The 21,421-nt window shown below is 42.5% G+C and overlaps 1 protein-coding gene across 4 annotated transcripts in view; it reads left to right on the top strand.

The window, feature by feature from the left end:
* pik3c2b (phosphatidylinositol-4-phosphate 3-kinase, catalytic subunit type 2 beta) overlaps positions 1 to 20,341 on the top strand; it is a 179,086-nt gene extending 158,745 nt beyond the window's left edge. For all 4 annotated transcript variants that reach the window (XM_068057433.1, XM_068057435.1, XM_068057432.1 and 1 more), the window contains 6 exons: positions 621 to 745; positions 1,389 to 1,500; positions 9,510 to 9,591; positions 15,518 to 15,624; positions 16,222 to 16,347; positions 17,335 to 20,341. In XM_068057433.1, the coding sequence (XP_067913534.1) occupies positions 621 to 745; positions 1,389 to 1,500; positions 9,510 to 9,591; positions 15,518 to 15,624; positions 16,222 to 16,347; positions 17,335 to 17,529 (747 nt within the window). In that variant the 3' untranslated portion in view covers positions 17,530 to 20,341. The remainder of the gene's footprint in view (positions 1 to 620; positions 746 to 1,388; positions 1,501 to 9,509; positions 9,592 to 15,517; positions 15,625 to 16,221; positions 16,348 to 17,334) is intronic.
* The last annotated feature ends 1,080 nt before the right edge of the window (positions 20,342 to 21,421 follow it).

The following is a 21,421-nucleotide window of genomic DNA, read 5'->3' as shown; positions in this document are numbered from 1 at the left end:
ATCGGCGATGTCTTGAGACAAAATTAAGTTATCAAAATTAATACCTGGGTTGGAGAGGCTTCTATGGGCACAAAGATTCTGTTGTTGCTACTACCTATTGTTCAGTTTTCAACTATATTTTAGTCTGTGGACTTGAAAATTGGACTTTGCAGCCACCTAGGAATCCACTAACACACATACCAACTTTGCACTGGGAATTTTACAAATGACTCTTCCTTCCAAAAATGTTTCTAGTTATTAGACTAGAAAGACGTTTCTTAGCTCCCTGTGGATTGGTTTACTCTTCATTGTTTGGTAAGTATTAGCACCATCTCTCACTAGTTCTGAGCAGTTCTTTTCACTTGCAAATAAATCTATTAATTTTGATGTTATATCTATCACCTTTGGGTGCAAACAAGAAGAGGTGATGCATATTCCACAGGTTTACCTAGTGCATTTTGCCGTAACTAAAGGGTAATTGTTCGTCCTGTCCCATTCATGATGTGCATAAGGCTGTCCGTTTTAATTCATTGGAGACTCAAGTCTCCTTATGGACGCTGCCTTTATGTCACAAGCACAAGTTTCAAAATGTTGGAGGGAAAGCTCAAATCATAACAGTGCTTGTATTCCCTACTCGACAGTCTTACGTTGTGAAAGTGGAGCGGGAGGGACAGCATGATGCTACGTTCATACTGAGGACCTTTGAGGAATTTAATGAACTCCACAGTAAACTCCGCCTCATTTATCCTTCATCCAAATTGCCAAGGTAGGAAGTTACAAGGGATCTTGGGAGTGTTATGATAAATGTCTGTCATTTGCTAGTGTACCTTTCTGGCCGAAATAATTCCCTGGGAAATGGAAAAGGTAGAAATTCAGTATTTGAGGCTAAAAAATAATTGTTATATATTTGTACAGAAATTAAAGATGTGAAGTAATTTAAGTAGCAACCCATTAAACTGTCTCAAAGTGCGTCACAAAATGCAGTTTTTGGAGTGCAGTGACCGTTAAGTCATCAAATATGGGACTAAGTAAAGCTTAATGAAAAGAACAGAAAATGCTAGAAATTTACAGCATTTGCAAAAAAAAAAGGTTTTTCTCTTTTCTCTCTTTGTGGATCTTGTATGCTTGCTTCAAGAGTGATGTCTCTTTAGAACTCTAATGAGCTAAGTACCAGGTGTAGTCATGTGACTAGAAGCCATAGTCACTCTACACTGCAACACCCTGGACAAAGGTTCTGTATATAGTTTTCTCTATATTGTATGTTCTAGTTTAGCTGTTAATAAACCTTCTAGAGATCTTCAAGGAACTGGAATCCATGTACCTCATTGCGTTGCTTAAGATAACACAAACTCATGACCGATCTGAATGCGAGAGATTGACTAACTTACCAAAGTTGTTTCTGCCCACAGCTTCCCGAGCAGGTTTGTGCTTGGCCGAGGTGCGGCGATGGCTGACAGACGCAAAGAAGAGCTGGATGGTTATATCTGGCATTTAATTCACTCTCCTCCTGAGGTGGCTGAGGTGAGATTCTCTCTTCCAACCAATAGGCGGCAGAAATCAGCAGTCAGTATTAGCTGTGCTTGCAACAATAAATATTATATACAGACCAGTTAAACACCTGTGATATCTCACATGAGGAATCATTCCAAGTGAAGATGGTGGGTGATATGAGGGGGGGAGGGAGTAATTGGACCCAGACCGAGGAAGGACTCTGATGTTGGAGCTTGAACAAGGCTAGACAGAGAAGGTAGAGTATGGGATGGGGAAGGGATGAGGAGGAAGGTAGAGCAGAGATGGTTAGGGTATCAGTGGGGAGGGGAGTTAGGGAAGTTATCCTATGATAGGAGATTGGAAATAATTCCAAGGTGTGGGAGAGAGAATTCAATGTTTTTGAGGGTGGTCCGATCAGGGCTGGAAATCAGAGAAGTAGGTTACACTGCTAAAAACACCAACAAGAGTAAAGTAACCATGGTGTTAGGACCGAGGCGGGAGTAATGCACTGTTAATTCAGTCTCACTACTCCACAGGTCATAGCATATTAGTAAAGTTTCCCACCTACTGGAAAGTAGCCAAATTAAACACTCTATTCGTTCCCCAGAATAAAGCACAACAAACCAGGTTTCTTTAAACAACAACAAAATTAACCATTTATTAATAAACTTAGTCTTAAAAAATAAGATAACTCTATGTGAAAGGATTCTTTTCAAACTTCTTATTCTTCCTAACCCTCATACACACACACATACATTTTTTTAAAACGGTTAACCGGTTTTAAAAGGATGTTTTGGATTACAACTGTTTCTTAGGAATAATAAAATAACTGGGTTGTAACGTTCTGGTAGGATATTTCCAAGCGATGAAGTGTTTCAGAGTCGAATAATTGGATGCCACTCAAAATCTCTCCAGGTGAGGTTGATGAACAGTCTGTGATGGGTAGGCATTCACAGCACTTCGTCTACAGCAGGTGTCACATAGATCTTTCAGCAAAGGGTGTAGCAACAGATCTACTTGGCTTTTGAAATAGCAGTCTAGCAATAGAAGCTTTCTTGAGCTTTCAGGATCTCCCGAAACATAAGAGTCAACAGGAATCACTTCTGAGGCAGGGATTTTTCAGAGACTGGAGGCAATAGGAATCAGATACCTTTAAAAATGCAGGGCTTCCTCTTTGCAAAGCAGCCTTTCTCCACAGAGAGCAGCAACTCTTTTCCTGGGTTTTTTCCTCTCCCGGGGTCTTTTTCTCTGTCCATGCAGACGACAGCCACCACCTCAAATGTAGAATTGCTTTTTACAAGAGAGGCAAGCCTTCTTTTTCAGGGAGAGGTCTTTTTCTCTGGTCTGCAAAAAACAGATCCCAGCCAGTTTGTTCTGCCTCCTGCCTGTCCAGTTCACTGGTCTTTTAAAATGCAGAAATGAAACTGAAACTCTAACAATCAAGTCATGTGACCTGTCATTTCCCTTGCTGTTGTTTGGAACAGGTGTCTTGCAGTCTGTCTCACTCAGTTCAAGCACCAGGTTTCAGCATTCAATGTTCACAGAAAATCCTTTTTCTTAGTCTTTTAAAAACACACAGAATTCCAAGCTTTCAAATAAAAAAAACAAAACTCTTGTGACAGTGGCTAGAGCAGACTGGGAGAGAGGAAGCATATGCAGGGGACAAGAAGAGGATTTTTTTTTAAAAATATTGTATCATTTCATAATGGTTCATTTTTTAAAAAAAGTTTGACAATTTATTAAACAATGGAAGTGTAGGAGTCAGCAGAGAGCAGCAATCTCATAAAATAAGGAGCTGTAATCAAAGAAAAGCTTACCATATGACAAAAATATGGTCCATTTTAGAATTCTGAATAAAACAGCTCAAGGAGAGGTAGTAATTGTTTAAACTTTCAGCTTGCTTTCAGACCGTGTGAATGTTTATTAATTATTTATCTAATTTACACTAAAGAAACTTAATGGATAATGGGCGGCACAGTGGCGCAGTGGTTAGCACCGCAGCCTCACAGCTCCAGCGACCTGGGTTCAGTTCTGGGTACTGCCTGTGCAGAGTTTGCAAGTTCTCCCTGTGTCTGCGTGGGTTTCCGCCGGGTGCTCCGGTTTCCTCCCACCTCCAAAAGACTTGCATGTTGATAGGTAAATTGGCCATTGTAAATTGCCCCTAGTGTAGGTAAGTGGTAGGAGAATGGTGGGGATGTGGTAGAGAATATGGGATTAATGTAGGATTACTATAAATGGGTGGTTGTTGGTCAGCACAGACTCGGTGGGCCGAAGGGCCTGTTTCAGTTTTGTATCTCTTTTTAAAAAAAAAAATAATGTGTGCTGTGTCATTACACATAGCTTCATTGGATAACATTGTCCAGTTCACTTAACAAAGATCTTCTAACTCAACTTATTCACCTCTATTTCCATGCCAACATGGTCTGCCTGTTTCAACGTTTATGTTCCTAATTTAGCTGAATTTTCCCTTGACTTTCTGCTATTTATACACAATATCTGCAGAGTGATAGCGGTGGGTGGGGGGTGGTGCGGAAAGACTAGAAAAAGTTTTCATTTCAAAGGGAGTGGAAAAAACGATTCACTGTAGTAACTTGTGTCCAGAGACCCGATCAGATTCTGAAGGAAGGGGAAGAAGGGAAGAGAAAAGAAAGACTTGTTTACTTAGCACCTTTCATGCCCTTAGCACGTCCTAAAGACCTTGAAGTGTAGACATGCAGCAGTCAATTTGCACACAGCAAGTTCCCACAAACAGCAAAGTGATAATGACCACTTAATCTGTTTTAGTGATGTTGGTTGAAGGATAAATATTGGCCAAGTATACTCTGAATAATTTCCCTGCTCTTCTTTAAAATAGTGCTATGGGATCTTTTACGTTCACACGAGGGGATAGATAGGGCCTTGGTTTGACGTCTCATCCAAAAGACGGCACCTCTAACAGTGCAGCACTCCATCAGTACTGCACTGAGAACATCAGCCTAGGTTTGTGTGCTCAATCTCTGGAAAGCCCACTGTCAAATTTATCTTTAAAGTGTGTGGGGAAAAATGGAAGAATTTTATCATGAGTGAAAAAAATGTTACTAGGAAGATACTAAAAATAAAATAATAAAAATTGCAACCTATCCCTTTGTACTGTGAGGCTACAGGGAGGTTATTGGTTCCAGGCTGGGACTGCAAAGGCTCAAAGTTAGATGTGCTTCAGCTTTGGGACATTAGAGCTCCTGATACTCCATCTCGTGGTGTATGTGCAACAGCAGGCTCCACCTGACAGCGAGTAACTGCTCATTTAATGGGAAAGGCTGCGTTTGCTGACAGCGCAACCACTAGGTGGCGCAGTGCTGGCACATGCACAAATGCAGCCTCATCCGCTGAAACATCATTGTCTGCTACGTCTCAGGCAACTACCAATAATAAAGATGGCGCTGCTCAATTTGTCACAAAAAACAAATTCAATCTAAACTCCCTCAATGGCTGTGATCGCCACCTCCATCCCACCCGCAACAGTACCCTGCTTCCTCCTGCCATCGCGCTTCTATTCGCCGCTCCCTCCCGCACCTGTCTGCTCGCTGCTCGCTCCCCGCCTTGCCACTGCCTTCCCTCAGCCACTCGGTTCCACCTTCGCTGCTCCACCCCTTCAGCCGCTCGCTCGCTCCCCACCTTGCTGCTTCAGCCACTTGCTTCAGGCCTCGCCCCTTCCCTTCTCTTGGCCACTGACTGCTTGGCTGCCCGCTCCCTGCCTTGCCGCTCCGGCGGCTCATTTCCCGCGTTTCCCGCCCCCCGGCCCAACTGCTGCTGCTTCGAGTGGCGCGGCGGGGAGCGCACGGCCATGGTGAGGAAGCGGCGAGGGCACGAGTGAGTGGCTGAGGGAAGGCATCGGCGAGGTGGCGAGCGAGCGGCTGGGGGTGGGGGGAATGGGGAAGACATGGAGCGACGAGCGAGTAGTCAGGAGCGGGAAGTTGAAAGCAGTGATTGAAGCGGGGATGGCGTGAGGGAGCGGGGTACTGTTAGGGAGAATGGAGGCGGCGATCGCAGCTATTGATGGGTGAGGACGTCATTGCGTGGTGTCGTCACAGCACGTATACGCACATTCATACTGGCAAGCTGGCAAATGTTCACACGCGCTGATATTCGCGGTTGCCCTGGGCATGCTCTGCATTGTCAGGAGTCACTGTGAATGGGAAATGATATCGGTGTGCCACCTAGAGGCTTAACAGAAATGGTGGCAAACCTATACAATAGTATGTAGTTATAGATTTCTTTTTACATTCGATATTATATTGAAAACGATATGTCATACTCTAGACATCATAAATGCAAAACATTCTTGAAACATTGGGTGCTGTTCAGTTACAGCGTTAAACTTATGAGTAATTTCCAATCTGCAAAGTTCCTTGACAATAGACTTCTGGCTGACAGAGCTTCTGTTTACCTAACACCGAGACTTTGGAGCATTACAGGGAGACAGTTCAACTTTAACAGGATAAATATATTGCTTGTTGTATGTTTTAGCACTGCTGAATTTATAAAACTGTGCAGTGTCCAATTTATCGTGAGCGAAGCCATAGGGGAACTGCTCAGGTATCTGATATGCAATTGGTCAAACATAAGACTTCATTGAGTGTCGGAAGTATAAAAGGAAGCATATTTTGATGTAAAATAAGCTTAATGATACAACCCATTATTTCACTGCTGGGAGTACAAGCAATGTATGGCCTAGCAAGCCACTCAGTTCAAGGGCAATTAGGGATGGGCAATAAATGCTGGCCTAGCCAGCAACCCCCACATCCCATGAATGTATAAATAAAGGACAGTCCAGGTTAAACGTAGCTTCCTCTTGTCAGCCAAGTGTCACAGTGACACAACTAGGCATCAGCTAAGTACACTAACTAAACCTAGTCGTGGTCGGCTTTCCCTCGATTCAAGGATGGCATCCACTCAAGGTCACGAGTTTCTGCCATGGGTCTTCAGCTGACTGAACAGGCCGATTCTTGACGCGCAGATCTTTGGGCACAAGGGGCAGTACGTCCCACGAGGTAGTGGGATCCGGAGTGCAGGATTTGCTTCCTTTTCTTTCCTTCTCTGCCACAGCTCTGCCTCATCATTAAGATGTTCGGACTCAAAGAATGATGCAGCTTGATGGGCATGTAGTTGCCATTTTGAATGATTGGTAGCAAGCTCCTCTCGGTCATCAATGTCAATGCTGCTGCCCTTCAGAGAGTCTTTGGAGCGTTTTCTTTGTCCTCCCCTGGAACGCTGCCCATTTGAGAGTTGAGAAAACAGGACCTGGCAGGGTGACTGTTTGTTTTTGGCCATCCAGACACACTGTCCATCGAATTTGGTTTTGCAGGAGTTTTGCCTGAATGCTTGTGGAGCTGGCTTCAAGAAAGACACTAGCATTTGTTCGGTCCTCCCATTTGAATTTGGAGGATGTGGTGGAGGCATTGCTGATGGAATTTCTCTAGCGCTCTTATGTGTAGCTGATGCACAGTCCAGGTATCACAGCAGTACAGGAGCGTGGTGACAGCTGCTCTGTACACTAGGATTTTTGTTGACCTGCGGAGGTCTTTGTTGTCAAACACTCGCTGCCATAGTTTCTAGAAGGCTGAGATCGCGCAGCTGATCTAGTGTTGGATCACCATACCGCACTCCTGTACTAACCTAGTGGCAACGCTGCCTTAGACACATTGATATTACTGTGTAACAAGGTCATCTCAATATGTACAGATTTAATACTTTTCACCTCACAACAAGAAGATTTCAGGGAAAGGATCATGTTGTAAAAGGACCTATTTTCAAAACAGTGAATCTTAGAACGATACAACACAAAAGGACGACATTCATTGTGCCTGTGTTGGCTCTTTGAAACTCCTATCCAATTAGCCTCTTGGCCCTACTCCTTCCCCACAGTCCTGCACATTTTTTCTTTTCATGTATATATCCAATTCCTTTCTGACAGCTACTATCGAATATGCTTCAACCAGCCTTTCAGGCAGTGCGTTCCGACTCGCTCCGTAAAAACAATTTTCTTCTTCTCACCCGCACACCCACCAATCTTTTGCCAATCACCTTAAATCTGTGCCCTTGGGTTACTGACTCTTCCACCAGCGGAAACAGTTTCTCCCTATCCACCACATCAAGACCTATCTTAATTTTGAATACCTCTATTAAATCTCCCTTTAGCCTTCTCTGCTGTGAGAACAATCCCAGCATGAACAAACATACACGCTCTCAGCACAGAAATCCTGCTGTGAACTGCTGTACATGACGTGCGGTACAGCATTCAGCCTGATGCAACTTTTCTTATCTCTGTTTGTTCACTGAGCTGCTTAGAAAGTAAACAAACTGTAGCCAACCCTAGGAGCAGGTGCTGAGAACAGTTTGCACAGAACTAGCTCTTCCTGCCATTGAAATGGTTTAGGGAACAGTGCAACTGTAAAAATATTGTTTTATATTGTAAAGCCCTGTGTTATAATACTACTGGGAGAGTGTGAAGAGCAACCTTGAGGTCTATTTGATTACCAGTGCAATGGGAGTCAGAATTGTAAAATCAGAGATGGGTGGTAGAAGTACTTCTGAGACAGTTGTTCTGAAGGCACAACATTTATCGAAAGCCTTATATAGATGAAGTTCTTTGAAAACAAACAATCTTAACCACAGTACTTCTGCATTTTTGCCAGTAACTTTAATGGTCTCGAACAACCTGTTCGTTCCCAGTCATTGAATCATGGTGCAAGTATGAATTGGAGATGACTAACTGTTCAGTAATCTTCCAATACATTCCAACACCCAGCACACTGTGAAACAACACAGCTTAACCCCGTGGGTTATCAGCTACGTGAAGGGCAGCCTTATCACAGACTCCCACTGCAGAAAGTTGGTGGGTGGGATTCAGAACAAGAGGACATCATTTTAACATTAAAACCAGGCCATTAGGAGAAAAATCACACTAAGGGCTGAATTTTACTAGCCCTCTGGTGTAACAGGTCGTGATGGGTGGGCCCAGAAAATTCTTCCGGGAAAGGCCTGCCACGACCCCGATACCGATAAGGCCCCACTGCATTTTACCGGTGGCGGCAAGGCCTCAGTGGGTCCCCCTGCTGCTGAGTAGTGGGACCTTCATTTAAATATTCAAATTATATTACAGTTAAAGAATAATTACTTACCTGGTAGTGACGGCCGTCCCACACCAATGTTCCAGCCACCGGCCAGAACTCCCACACCTTCGGAACTCCGTTCTGTGTTCTGAGGCATGACACTGGTGGGGAGGGGGAGGGAGTGGAATTTTCAGGTCGGGAGCCGGGGTGGAAGCGGGGACAACTCTTTGGATTGGTGGGGGGGGGGATGATGGGAAGAGTTGAGGGTCAAAGTTATTAAAGGTCGGGATCTGAATAAAAGTCTTTTTGGGGGGGGAATGAGCTATTAACGAATAGATTATTCTTTGGAGGTGTGGGTGAGGAGAGTCAAGATGTTATTTAATGTATAGCTTTAATTTTACATGTTGGTTTCCTTTAAAAATTCAAAATTCTTCTAAGGGCTTGAAGCCCTTTAAAAATGGCACTGCGCCTGCGCAGTAGCACCGGACGCTATTTCCTGGGATGGAGCAGCCGCCTCCTATATGTCATCAGGGGCAGTCGCTCCGCCCCCGCCAATTAAATGAGTCCCTGCGCGAAATATCGCAGGGGCTCAGCAACAGCCGCTCCGCGCAGGTAAGCCAGCGAGATCAGAGCATGCTGCCGCAACTTGTGACATGCTGATGAAGTTCAGCCCTGAGAGTGGAAATCCAGAAATCACAGTCCCAGAAAGCTGGGAAATTCTGAGCAGACGGAGGTGGATGTCGGAAGGAGCGGTGGAAAAGTAGAGGATGGGAGTGTTTTAAGAATTGAGAAAGTGGACTTGTGATGGAACAAGGGACACACTGACCTCCCTTATCTTCTCCACCCAGCCCCACCCATCCCATTGCAGTCTTGGCAGGTAAGGAGAGATGCTCTTGAGCCCATTCATCACACAGTAGATTAATGGCATTAATCGTTGTTTTCTCTTAGTGTGATCTGGTCTACACCTTCTTCCACCCATTTCCGAAGGATGAAAAGTCCCTAGTTGGAAACACTGCGCCGAAACCAACAGGTGTGTTTTTGTTTCCGTATCTCAGGAATGTGTTTGTACAGCTCGTGATTTGACTCTGGTATTTTTAACATTTCTCTCTAGCACATAAGAACGTAAGAAATAGGAGCAGGAGTAGGCCATACAGCCCCTCAAGCCTGCCCAGCCATTCAATAAGATCATGGCTGATCTATCCCAGGCCTCAACTCCTCTTTTGGGTAATCAGCCAAAGCCACATAGGTCAATGTACAGCGTGACTTAGCAAGCTGGTTCTCAGGTTGGCAGGAATAAACAGGTCATTTTCTGATTGGCAGGGGTTCCGCAGGATCAGTGCTTGGGCCCCAGCTATTCACAATCTATATCAATGATTTGGATGTGGGCACCAAAATTAATTTTTCCAAATTTGCTGAAAAACAAAACTAGGTGGGAATGTGAGTTGTGAGGGAAATGCAAAGAGGCTTCAGGGGGATTTAGACAGGTTAAGTGAATGGGCAAGAACATGGCAGATGAATATAATGTGGAAAAATGTGAAGTTATCCACTTTGTTAGAAAAAATAGAAATGCGGAGTATTTCAGTATTTCTTAAATGGCGAGCAATTGGGAAGTGTTGTTGTCCAAAGGGATCTGGCTGTCCTGAAAGCTAACATGCAGGTGCAGCAAGCAATAAGGAAGGCAAATGGTATGTTTGCCTTCATTGCAAGAGGATTTGAGTGCAGGAGTAAAGAAGTCTTGCAATTGTATAGAGCCTTGGTGAGACCACACCTGGAGTATTGTGTACAGTTTTAGTCTCCTTATTTAAAGAAGGATATATTTGCCGTAGATGGAGTTCAACGAAGATTCACCAGACTGATTCCTGGAATGGCAGGATTGTCCTATGAGGAGAGATTGAGGATACTGAACCTATATTCTCTTGAGTTTAGAAGAATGAGAGGTGATCTCATTAAAACATACAGAATTCTTACAGTGCTCAACAAGGTTGATGCAGGAAGGATGTTTTCCTAGGTTGGGGGTGTCTAGACTCTGACAGTCTCAGAATAAGGGGTAGGCCATTTAGGACTGAGATGAGGAGGAATTTCTTCACTCAGTGGGTGGTGAATCTCTGGATTTCTCTAACCCAGAGGGCTGTGGAGGCTCAGTCGTTGAGTATATTCAAGACAGAAATCAATAGATTTCTAGATACTAAAGATATCAAGGGATATGGGGATAGTGCAGAAAAATGTTGTTGAGGTAGAAAATCAGCCATGATCTAGCTGAATGGTGGAGCAGGCTCGAGGGGCCAAATGGCCTGCTCCTGCTCCTATTTTATATTCCTACATTCTCTAAAACTATGCCTTACAGAGCATGGGTAAGGGTTTGTGCCCATTATTACTATGCATTACATTTCTAACCTGTTAGAATGTAAATCTTGAGTATAGAGAGGCAGTTCCCCACAGGGGAAGGACAGATAATCCGAGTTACACCATGTAGGAACTATTGACATAGATAGAACTAGGAATGATATTTTGCTGGGAGAATTTTAGAAGTTAGGGTCCAAATTAAAATGCAAAACCTCAAAAGTAATCATCTCTGGCTTGTTACCTGAGTCATGTGCCAATTGGCATAGGGTCAAGCAGATTAGAGAATTAAATGGATAGCTGAAAGGGTGGTGTGGAAAGGTGGGGTTTTGATTCATGGGGCAGTGGCACCAGTACTCAGGAAAGAGGGAGTAATTCTGTGGGATGTGCTCCACTTAAACTGGACTGGAAACCGTGTCCTACCGAATCATATAACTAGGGCCGTGGAATGGGCTTCATTCAACCAGGGTTGGGGGGTGGTGGGGTGTGAAGGGAGGGTTCAGGTGAAGGTTGATTTATATATCCAAAGAGAAAAGTTGGAACAATAGAACCATGTAGCAATGTGGGTAAAGACAAGCAGAGGGACAGGAAGGGGCAGAGAGTTTAACGGTAATAGTACATCAGCGAATAAGATCCATGCAAAAAGTAGTAATAAAAAACAATTAAAGGCTCTTTATCTGAATGCACAAAACGTTTGCTATAAGAAATAGGAACTAGCGGCACAAATAGGGATAAATGGTTTAGATCTAATGGCTATTATCACACATGGTTACAAACTGACCAAGGTTGGGAAATAAATATTCCAGTGTACACAACATTTCAAAAGACAGACAAAATGGCAAAGGAGAAGGAGTAGCCCTGATAGTAAAGAATAAGATAAGAACAGTAATGAGAAAGAATCTTGGCTCAGAGGGTCAGGAAGTAGAATCCGTATGGGTAGAGATTAGGAATAGCAAGGGTCAGAAAACACTGGTGGGAGTAGTTTATAGGTCCTCTCCCTAAAAGTAGTTATACCGTTGGACACAGCATTAAGCAAGAAATTATTGGAGCTTGTAACAAAGGCAATGTAATAATTCTGCGGGACTTTAATCTTCACTTAGACTAGACAAATCCAATTGGCAAAGGTGGTGTGGAAGATGAGTTTGTAGAATGTTTTCATCACAGTTTCATGGAACAATACATTGTGAAACAAGCTAGGGATCAAGCTATTTAAGATCGAGTATTGTCCAATGAGGCAGGGTTAATTAGTAATCTCATAGTAAAAGATCCACTGGGAAAAAGTGATCACAATGCATTTGAATTCCATATTGAATTTGAAAGGACCTTCTCCAGTCTCGAGCATGAATCTTAATCTTGGGTATGAGAGGAGACCTGGCTAAGATTGGTTGATTGGGTAGCTAGACTAAAAGGTATGGCAGTAAATAAATAGTGGGAAACATTTTAAAGAAACAATTCAAAATGTTCAACAAAAGTACATTCCATTCAAAACAAAAGCTCAGCAAGAAAAATCCATCGTGGCTTACTAAGGAAGTTAAGAATAGTATTAGATTAAAAGAAGGGGCTTATAATGTTGCAAAGAATAGTAGTAAGCCTGAGGAATGGGAGTGTTTTAGAAACCAGCAAAGGGCCACCAAAAAGTTGATTTAAAAAGGGAAAAAATAGAATAAAAATAAACTAGCCAGGAATATAAAAACAGATTGTAAGAGCTTTTACAAGTATATAAAAAGGAGAGTTGCTAAAGTAACCATTGGTCCCTTAGAAGCAGAGACAGGAGAAGTTATCATAGTCATTGAACAAATATTTTGTGTTTGTCTTCACAGTAGAAGACACACGTTACATTCCAGAAATAGAGGATAACTTAGGGGCTAATAAGAGTGAGGGAGTTAGGGAATTGATATCAGCAGAGATAAATTACTGAAGAAACTTAAGGAACTAAAAGCTGACAAATCCCCAGGACCTGATGACCTACATCTTAGAGTTTGAAAAGTGGTAGTTGCAGCGATAGTGGATGTGCTGGTTATGATTTTCCAAAATTCCCTAGATTCTAGAGTGGTCCCAGTGGATTGGAAGTTAATAAATTTAACACTGCTATTCAAGAAAGGACCAAGAGAGAAAACAGGGAACTGCAGGCCAGTTAGCCTGACATTTAGTTGTCGTGGAAATGCTGGAATCTATTATTAAGGAAATCTTAACAATGCACTTAGAAATCATAGTATGATCAGATAAAATCAGCATGGTTTTACAAAAGGGAAATCATGTTTCACAAATATATTAGAGTTTTTTGAGGATGTAACTAATAGGGTAGATAAAGGGGAACCAGGAGATGTTGTATACCTGGATTTCCAAAAAGCATTCTTAAGGTGGCACACAAAATGTTATTGGCAAGGTTAGGGCTCATGGAGTTGGGGGTAATATATTAGCATGGAGAGAGGATTGGTTATCAGACAAAAAGGAAACAGTAGGGATAAACGGGCTTTTTTCACGTTGGCAGGCTGTAACTATTGGAGTGCCACAAGAATCGGTACTGAGATCTCCTCAGCTGTTTACTATCTATATTAATGACTTAGACGAAGAGACAGAGTAATGTATATAAGTTGGCTGATGATACAAAGCTGGGTTGGAACGCAAGCTGAGGAGAAATCAAAGAGGCTGCAAAAAGATACAGACAGGTTAAGTAAGTGGACAACAAGGTGGCAGACCACAATAGGGTATAATGTGGGAAAGTGCAAAGTTACTCACTTTGGTAGTAAGAATAGAAAAGCAGAATATTTTTGAAAAGGTGTGAAACTTGTAAATTTTGATGTCCAGAAGGGCTTGGGTGTACTCATATAAGGAACACAGCAAGTTAGAATGCAGGTACAGCAAGCAATTAGGAAGACATGTTGGCCTTTATTGAAAGGGGATTGAATTACAAGAATAAAGAAGGGTTGTGAATTTTGGAATTTTCTACCTCAGGGTAATGGATGCTCCATTGTTGAATATATTTAAGGCTGAGATAGACAGATGTTTGTTCTCTCAGGGAATCGAGAGATATAGGGAACGGGCGGGAAAGTGGAGTTGAAGCCCAAGATCAGCCATGATCATTATTGAATGGCAGAGCAGACTCGAGAGGCCATATGGTCTACTCCTGCTCCTATTTCTTATGTTCCCGGACCTGGATCAGAGTGACATTTTCTACAGAGACCTGGGTGGTACAATTACAATGTCAATTTGCACTCCACGGAGATATATTCATTTCATTCTTTTGCGATATCAATCACACCAAAGGCCAGAAGTCCTGTATGATTTCCAGTTCAAGAACTCTCATCATTTCTACTTTTGCCCAGGTCATCTTCCTTCTCGTAAACCACAAGTGTACATTCAATAATGAACGTTTCTCCTGATAGATAGTACTTTGGCATGGGTGGTATATTGTCTCCAAGTTTCTTAAGTGAAAATTGGAACATGACAGAGGTAGGGCCCAAGTAGCTGAAGGCACAGCCACCAACGGTGGAACGAACAAAATTGGGGATGCTAACGAGGCCAGAATTAGAGGAGGACAGAGATCTCAGAGGGTTGTGGAGCTGGAGGAGGTTAAAGAGATAGGGATATAAGGAAGGGAGGATAGGATGAGGATGGTCTGTGAAGACTCTTGCCCTTTCTGTGGGGCAGTGCCTGTCCTCTGCATCTCTGAGCTATGGTGCAGCGATTACAAACTCTGCCTTGGAGGCATGAGAGGTACAAAACCAGTCTGAGCCACTCCATCCTGCTGTGTATCATTCTCCTAATTGCCTCACTAACCTATCTGTTTATTCCAACTTAATTCACTGCTTCATTCTGGACCCTGACCCATTCCTCTTTATCTGAATACAAGCCTAGTCTATGCAACCTGTCATCATAACTTAACCCCCTTTTGGCCTGGTATCAATGCCATGTTTGTGCGCTGCCTTGGTTATTATTCAATGATATTCTTCTGCTTTCTTCAATCTCACCAATTTCTCAACAAACCCCAAACTGAAATATTAGTCACGCTTTCCCGTAACCTCACATTATAAAAGAATATTGCTCACTGATAAAACATTGTTCTATTTGTGAGTGCTTATGGGTGTTAAGAATGTGTTTTTCTTTCTGTATATAAACAAAGGCTGCAGTCCAGTGCCTGTGCTAATGAATTCAAACACAAAGTCAAAAACTTAAAAGGAGCAGGAGTAGACCATATGGCTCCTCGAACTTTATTGAACTAGGTGTTGCACGCTGTCATGACCAACATTGAGATTACATAGGTTGAAGAGGAATAGTCGGTTACAATTTCTTCCTTCCAGATGCCTCCATTCTTTCTTTCCCAACCCTTTGGTTATGATTTGTATCCCGTTTATGCTGTTCCTAGCTGCACTGACCCCCATAGGGGTTCCATAACCCCTTGGCCACTTTCAGTACCAGGCCTTTTTATGATATCCCTTGGCCTGCTAAACATGTTTGGGTTGGCAAAGCATAGAAAGAGAATGGAGTCTCATCTGCATTAAATAGCTCCTTCCACATTGGGAGTTGGACAGTCATTGGAAGTTCTGGGATGTTTGGGGACAGTTTATTCTGTATTCATACTCTCATCTTTCTATTATTTTTTAATCTTTCCAAAGACGTTCCTCCAACACCACCAATAGGGAAGGTTGGTGGAGAGGTGAAGCTGTCCATCTCGTACAAGAATGACAAGCTTTTTATCATGGTGATGCACATTCGAGGCCTAGTAAGTATCTCAGTGAGTACAAATTGCCTAATTATTGGGCAGGTGAAGGGACACTCCAGGTCATGGGGAGCAAGAACTCAACCACAGTCAGTCGTCTGAAACAATAAATAAAAACAGGTAAAAGTTAGAAAGCTAAAAAAGATAACACGAGGATCAGTTGATCTACTCAAAGTTTGGCGTTCTGCCGTTTGTTTGGATGCCCTTAGCTGGTCAGTATTTCAAGTCATTCCAAGTTGCTGAAAATCAGATCTATACTGGCCTGGATTTCATTTTCCACCAAGTGAACGGACTGCACCTGTGTTCTCCAGCCACCCCATGTGATTTGGAACAAACTGGTTCTGTATCACTTTTTTTAAACGTCTTTTAATGGTACTCATTACAAAGCGAATCTTTCACTGTTTCCTGGAGGTGTGTGAATCCAATACCAATTCCATACCCTCAGTTGAAGGATCTTTGTGGGTTGTACTGCTACATTTGCTTTAGAGTGGAGTCCATACTGATGCAGATTGGTGTCGTATTAGACATCCCTCCCTCTCAGTCAAAAAGATTTCGATCCGACTGCACTGAAGCTGACTGACATCATCTTTGTTCCTGCAGGTTTTACAGGATGGGACTGATCCAGATCCTTACGTCAAAATCTATTTACTGCCAGACCCTCAGAAAACAAGCAAGCGGAAGACTAAAGTGGCTCGAAAGACTTGTAACCCAACATATAATGAAATGGTAGGTTTGTTACGGATATTTCAGGACCAGATGCGGTGGGGGGGGAGGGGATTCTTGGGATGAGGCTACTTCCAGAATGCTGAAGGCCTAGTTTGTGCAAGACCTGTAGAGTTGAAACGAGAATGGGAGGTGTCTAGGTTTTGAAGAGTATTTCAAGTTCCATGGCACAATCCACTAAAGGAAATGCCATTCTTGTTTTGTTCCTGCTTTAAATAGTATTTTTTTTCTTTAATTTCATGATGATTCATTGAATTTGTGTTAAAACTGAAGCAATAAAATTAATCTTTTTTTTTCTAAAAAAAAAAGTGAGAATAAGATTGCCAGGATACTGATAGTACAGTGTGATATATACAATATTGTGTGGCTTTAGCATGCCCCCCCCACAGTGCTGTGACCACAATTTATAATCTTTGGTTTGTTACCATCTCTTCATAGAACCTTGTGGGTTAACTGTACATACCTTCTCCCTACTGACCAAGTTGGCACCCAGTTGCCTCATCAAAATAATTCTCCATTGAAAACACAGAGCCGAGATCTGAAAGATCAGTGTCACTAGACAACCTAGTCCTTATTTCTAGACGTTGTAGTGATGGACACTCATGTAGGCTGGTTAACTTGAAAAGGAATGCTGCCCTTGATGGAATGTGGCATCAGTGCTCCAGATGGGTCGGATGCAGATCGATGCCAAGCTTCCCATGTGATCCTTGCCTCAGCCTCGCTGTTATTGGGAAAGCACGAAGCGAAGGTCAGGTGTTTCCTCACAGAAAGGGCAGAAGCATTATCTGAGGCAGTGGCCTTTGGGAGGAGTGGGGGAGGGGGCGGGTGGCTTTAGGGGACGGTGCAATGGCCTGTCCATGTTGCACAGAGAGATGAAGAAAGTGGAAAATGCAAGGAAAATATCGCAGAAAAATAAAATTACTGCCTTTTTTGAATTACAATATGAGAGTTGTTTAAAAAAAAAAAATTTGATTCCTATTTGTTTTCCAGTTGATATATGATGGCATTCCTAAAGGAGATGTTCAGCAGCGTGTAATCCACTTGCGTGTGCTGAGTGAGGAAGCATTCCGGGAAAACATAATGCTCGGAGAGGTGTACATTAACCTCAAGGACTTCAGCCTAAACCAGAAAATTGTTGGCTGGTATCACCTGGGATCCACGACCCCACAAGGCACTTTGTTCTAAGTATTTAGTGTTGTCGCTAAAGGCTCTCTGTTGAACCTCAACTGAGGTGGGGGTGGGGAGGGAGAGAACAAATAACAAGGAATAACCAGTTGCATTTCCTTTGTTTCGTTTTTATTTGTGAACTGACTTGATGAAGAGGTTAAGATATTCAAACATTGTTTTTGAGCCTCTTCATTTTGGAACGTGTTGAAGAGACACCACCCTCAAACTCGAGGATTATTGGGCATGATGTTGCATGCGTCAAGAGATGCAAACAATTTGCTCCCAAGTTGTGTATTATTACACTATGAAAATGAAGGTAAATATTTGAACTGTTTATATGCTTTTAAACTGTGCTGTGGGCAGCCATGTCGTAATGAAGGACTGACTCCAATTTCTTTTTGCACTAAACACAAACAAGAGGAAGGAGAAATCCTCTAGGAATTGATCAAAGTCCATGCGTAGGACTGTAACACAACAGAGAGGAGATCATCGACATTCAGAACACAATCAACTCTCTCTCAAGTATTCTCACTACCCCAAGTCTCTCTCCTGTCCCCAGCTGAAAAGTGTATAGTTCATATCCTGGTGACTTTGGAGTGTGAATGAAGCCACGTAATGTAGGAGAAGCGATGTGTGGTCAAATTGCTTACTTTATGTTATGCAGCATCTAGGAACGTACGAGCAGGAGTAAACCATTCAGTAGCTTGAGCCTCGTTCCATCTAAATGACATCCAGACATGCAAAGGCTATTGGCGTAGTAGCTCTTCTTGGGCAAAAAGCACTAAACGGATGGAATTTCATCAATCATCTGTTATACGCCCGTCTGATAGTCCGTTCCGTTGCCTTCAGTGGAGCTGAATATCAGGTGGGCTGTATAACAGGCAACCCATACGATATCACAGGATGCATTTTTACCCCATTATCTCTAATTTATTTTAGACTGAGGATTGGAAGAGGATCGAGCAACTTCCATCAGAAAGTATCATGTTTGGTACAGCTCTGATCTCATCGATCCAGAAACGGTGGTTATCTTAACAAAACCATCAAATTGGCTGTGAGAGCTTGTACAGTTTTGTTACAAATGGTGCAGCTCAGAAAGTTATTAATATGCTTCCATAGCCACTGATGCCTGTGTCTAGTTCTTGCATTAAAAAGTTTAAGTAGAGCCACTCAGGTGGTCAGAAAGCTGAAGCTCTATAAAGGCCAAGAAGATCCTAGGTTCAGTCATGGTCTATGCTATGTTATTTGGCTTCAGCTGGAATAGCAATTGAGGCAGCATAATTGGCCTTGGCATCACTGGGCTAGAGATGAGGAAGGAGCAGGTTATTGCCTGAAGTTCTTGCTGATCTCTAGTGAATGACCCCTATTCCAAGGTAAGTGCATGTAACCTTTGGAGAAGATACCCATGGTCAAGAAGATTCATATGGTTTACATGGGTGAAGTATTAGAGGATGTCTTTCTCTCTGATCAGTAATGGGTCTTTTGATGAGGTTGTGTCAGGTCACTGTCATAATGAATTAATCAGAATAGACTTTCCACAATGGAATGAGCACCCATTTATGTTGACATAATTACTTTGGCCACTGGATTTCCACACTTGATTAGGTCCTGGGAGACTGATGTAGTCTTGATTGCAGCATGTGACCAGCAACTATACAGTCTTGAGTGTTGAGGTCTGTATGACATGGGGCTTCTGGTTTAAAATAATGACCTGGAAAGCCGTCTTTCCTAAGTAGAAGTCCATTAACAGACATATACTGTTCTTTGGGTCTTGTACTTTCCTCCTCTACCTCTTGGGATCACTACCTTGAAAGGGTACTTTCACCCTTACCAAACAAAAATCTATCCCTCTCTGTTTGAAATTTCCTTTTGACCCCCAGCTTCAACAGCTTTGGGTGGGGGTGGGGGTGGCGGTGGGCAGTAGAAAGAGAGTTCCAGATTTCCACTACCCTTTGTGTGCACAAAATCTGGTGTGTAACACTGGGCAAAGTAACTGCGGAACCAGATGCTACATTGTGTACAAGGCAAACTGTGATCTGATTGTCATTTTTTAGTGCCAGTTGTTATGTTTAGCTTCATTTAAAATGCAATTTACCACCAGCTGCTGTCACTTCACTGGCCATTTCACCACTTTTCTCCCTTCTTTAGTAATAGAGGGGAGTGCACCAGACTTTTAAGTGCCAACTACACATGATCTTTCTCCTTTAGAGCAGCTACCTTCTCCCACTCCATCTCACATTAATGGTAAAGGTTATTTAAATTGCTTAATGTTTAATTGATAAGAATCCTGCTGTAGTACTTGGCAGTGCCATACCTAGGGTAAGGGTTGCCTCTTTCTGCATTGTGGAATGTGCTGTTAGTGAGATAGATCCACTGTTAAACACAATATATGAATCTCCCATATAAAGACGAGGTTACACTTATTTGCCTGATCCTTCATTAAGGATTTAATTCCCAATTGAACGAAGCTGAGACTGTTGATATATCCCTGTCATTCCACGCAGGACAGTCCTAGATATTGAGCTTGGTTTTGTTTCTGTTAGGAAGGATATTCGAACCAGCTGCTCTCCTCACTCCCAAGTCACTTCCCACTACCTTTTTGCTGCACAGCTAAGGCAGAAGCTTTGTGAAATTCCCAAGCCTTGTTTCAGTTTACCTTTGTACATAAGAAAAAGCACCAGTCTCCTACTGAAATGTCCTTTTTATTAACCCTGGTGGAAGTTATACTGTAAGATTTGTTTGCAAATCTTTGTTGCCTGTAAGTAATTTACTTTTTTTTTGTTTGATACACAATGCTGTTGTTGAATATTTTAAAAAAGTTTAAAATATTGTGTACCTTGTCTTATTTTCGTTTTCCACTTATCCTGTTTAAGAAACGTTCACCTCTATTTCACTAGGTTACATACTGGAATATTATTCTGTACTTAAGCACAGACTGCTGCAAGGTCCCACAGGACCAAGTTGACAAAAAAAATCTGTATAAACAAAAAAAATTTGCATTTATATAGCACCATTAAAGTAGTTAAATGCCGGATTATCAAACAACCATGCCAAAGAAGGAGACAGTAAGACAGGTGACCAACATCTTAACCAAAGAGGTAGATTTTAAGGAGGAGACAGAAGAGGAGAATTGAATTCTACGGTTTATGGTCTAAGACAGCTGTAAGCATTTCCACCAATGATAGGAACATAGGAGCAGGAAGAGGCCATTCAGCCTATCGAGCCTGCCCTGCCATTCGAGATGATCATGGCTGATCATCTACTTCAATGCCTTTTCCCACACACTATCCCCATATCCCCTTATGTCATTGGTATTTAGAAATCTGTCAATCTCTGCTTTAAACATACACAATGACTGAGCTTCCACAGCCATCTGGGGTAGAGAATTCCAAAGATTCACAACCCTCTGAGTAAAGACATTTCTCCTCATCTCTGTCCTAAGTGGCTTCCCCCTTATTTTGAAATTGTGTCCCTTAGTTCTAGACTCCCCAACCAGGGGAAACATCTTAGCTACCTCTCTCCTGTCTATCCCTTTAAGTATTTTATAGGTTTCAATAAGATCACCTCTCATTCTTCAAAACTCTAGAGAATACAGGCTCTTCGTAGGACAGTCTGCCATCCCAGGAACAAGTTTGGTGAATCTTCGTTGCATTTCCTCTATGGCAATAATATCCTTCCTAAGGTAAGGGAACCAAAACTGCACACAGTAATCCAAGTGCGGTCTAACCAAGGTTCTGTACAATTGTAGAAAGACATCACTACTCCTGTACTCAAATCCTCTTGCGATGAAGTCTAACATACTATTCGCCTTCCTAATTGCTTGCTGTACCTGCTTGTTCGCTTTCAGTGACTTATTGACGAGGACACCTAGGTCCCTTTGTACGTCTACACTTTCTAATTGAATACCATT

This window comes from Heterodontus francisci, chromosome 25 (assembly GCF_036365525.1).
Source record: "Heterodontus francisci isolate sHetFra1 chromosome 25, sHetFra1.hap1, whole genome shotgun sequence".
Classification (NCBI taxonomy): domain Eukaryota; kingdom Metazoa; phylum Chordata; class Chondrichthyes; order Heterodontiformes; family Heterodontidae; genus Heterodontus; species Heterodontus francisci.
Note: the sequence above shows the minus strand (reverse complement) of the source record. Positions and strands in the feature narration are given on the sequence as shown.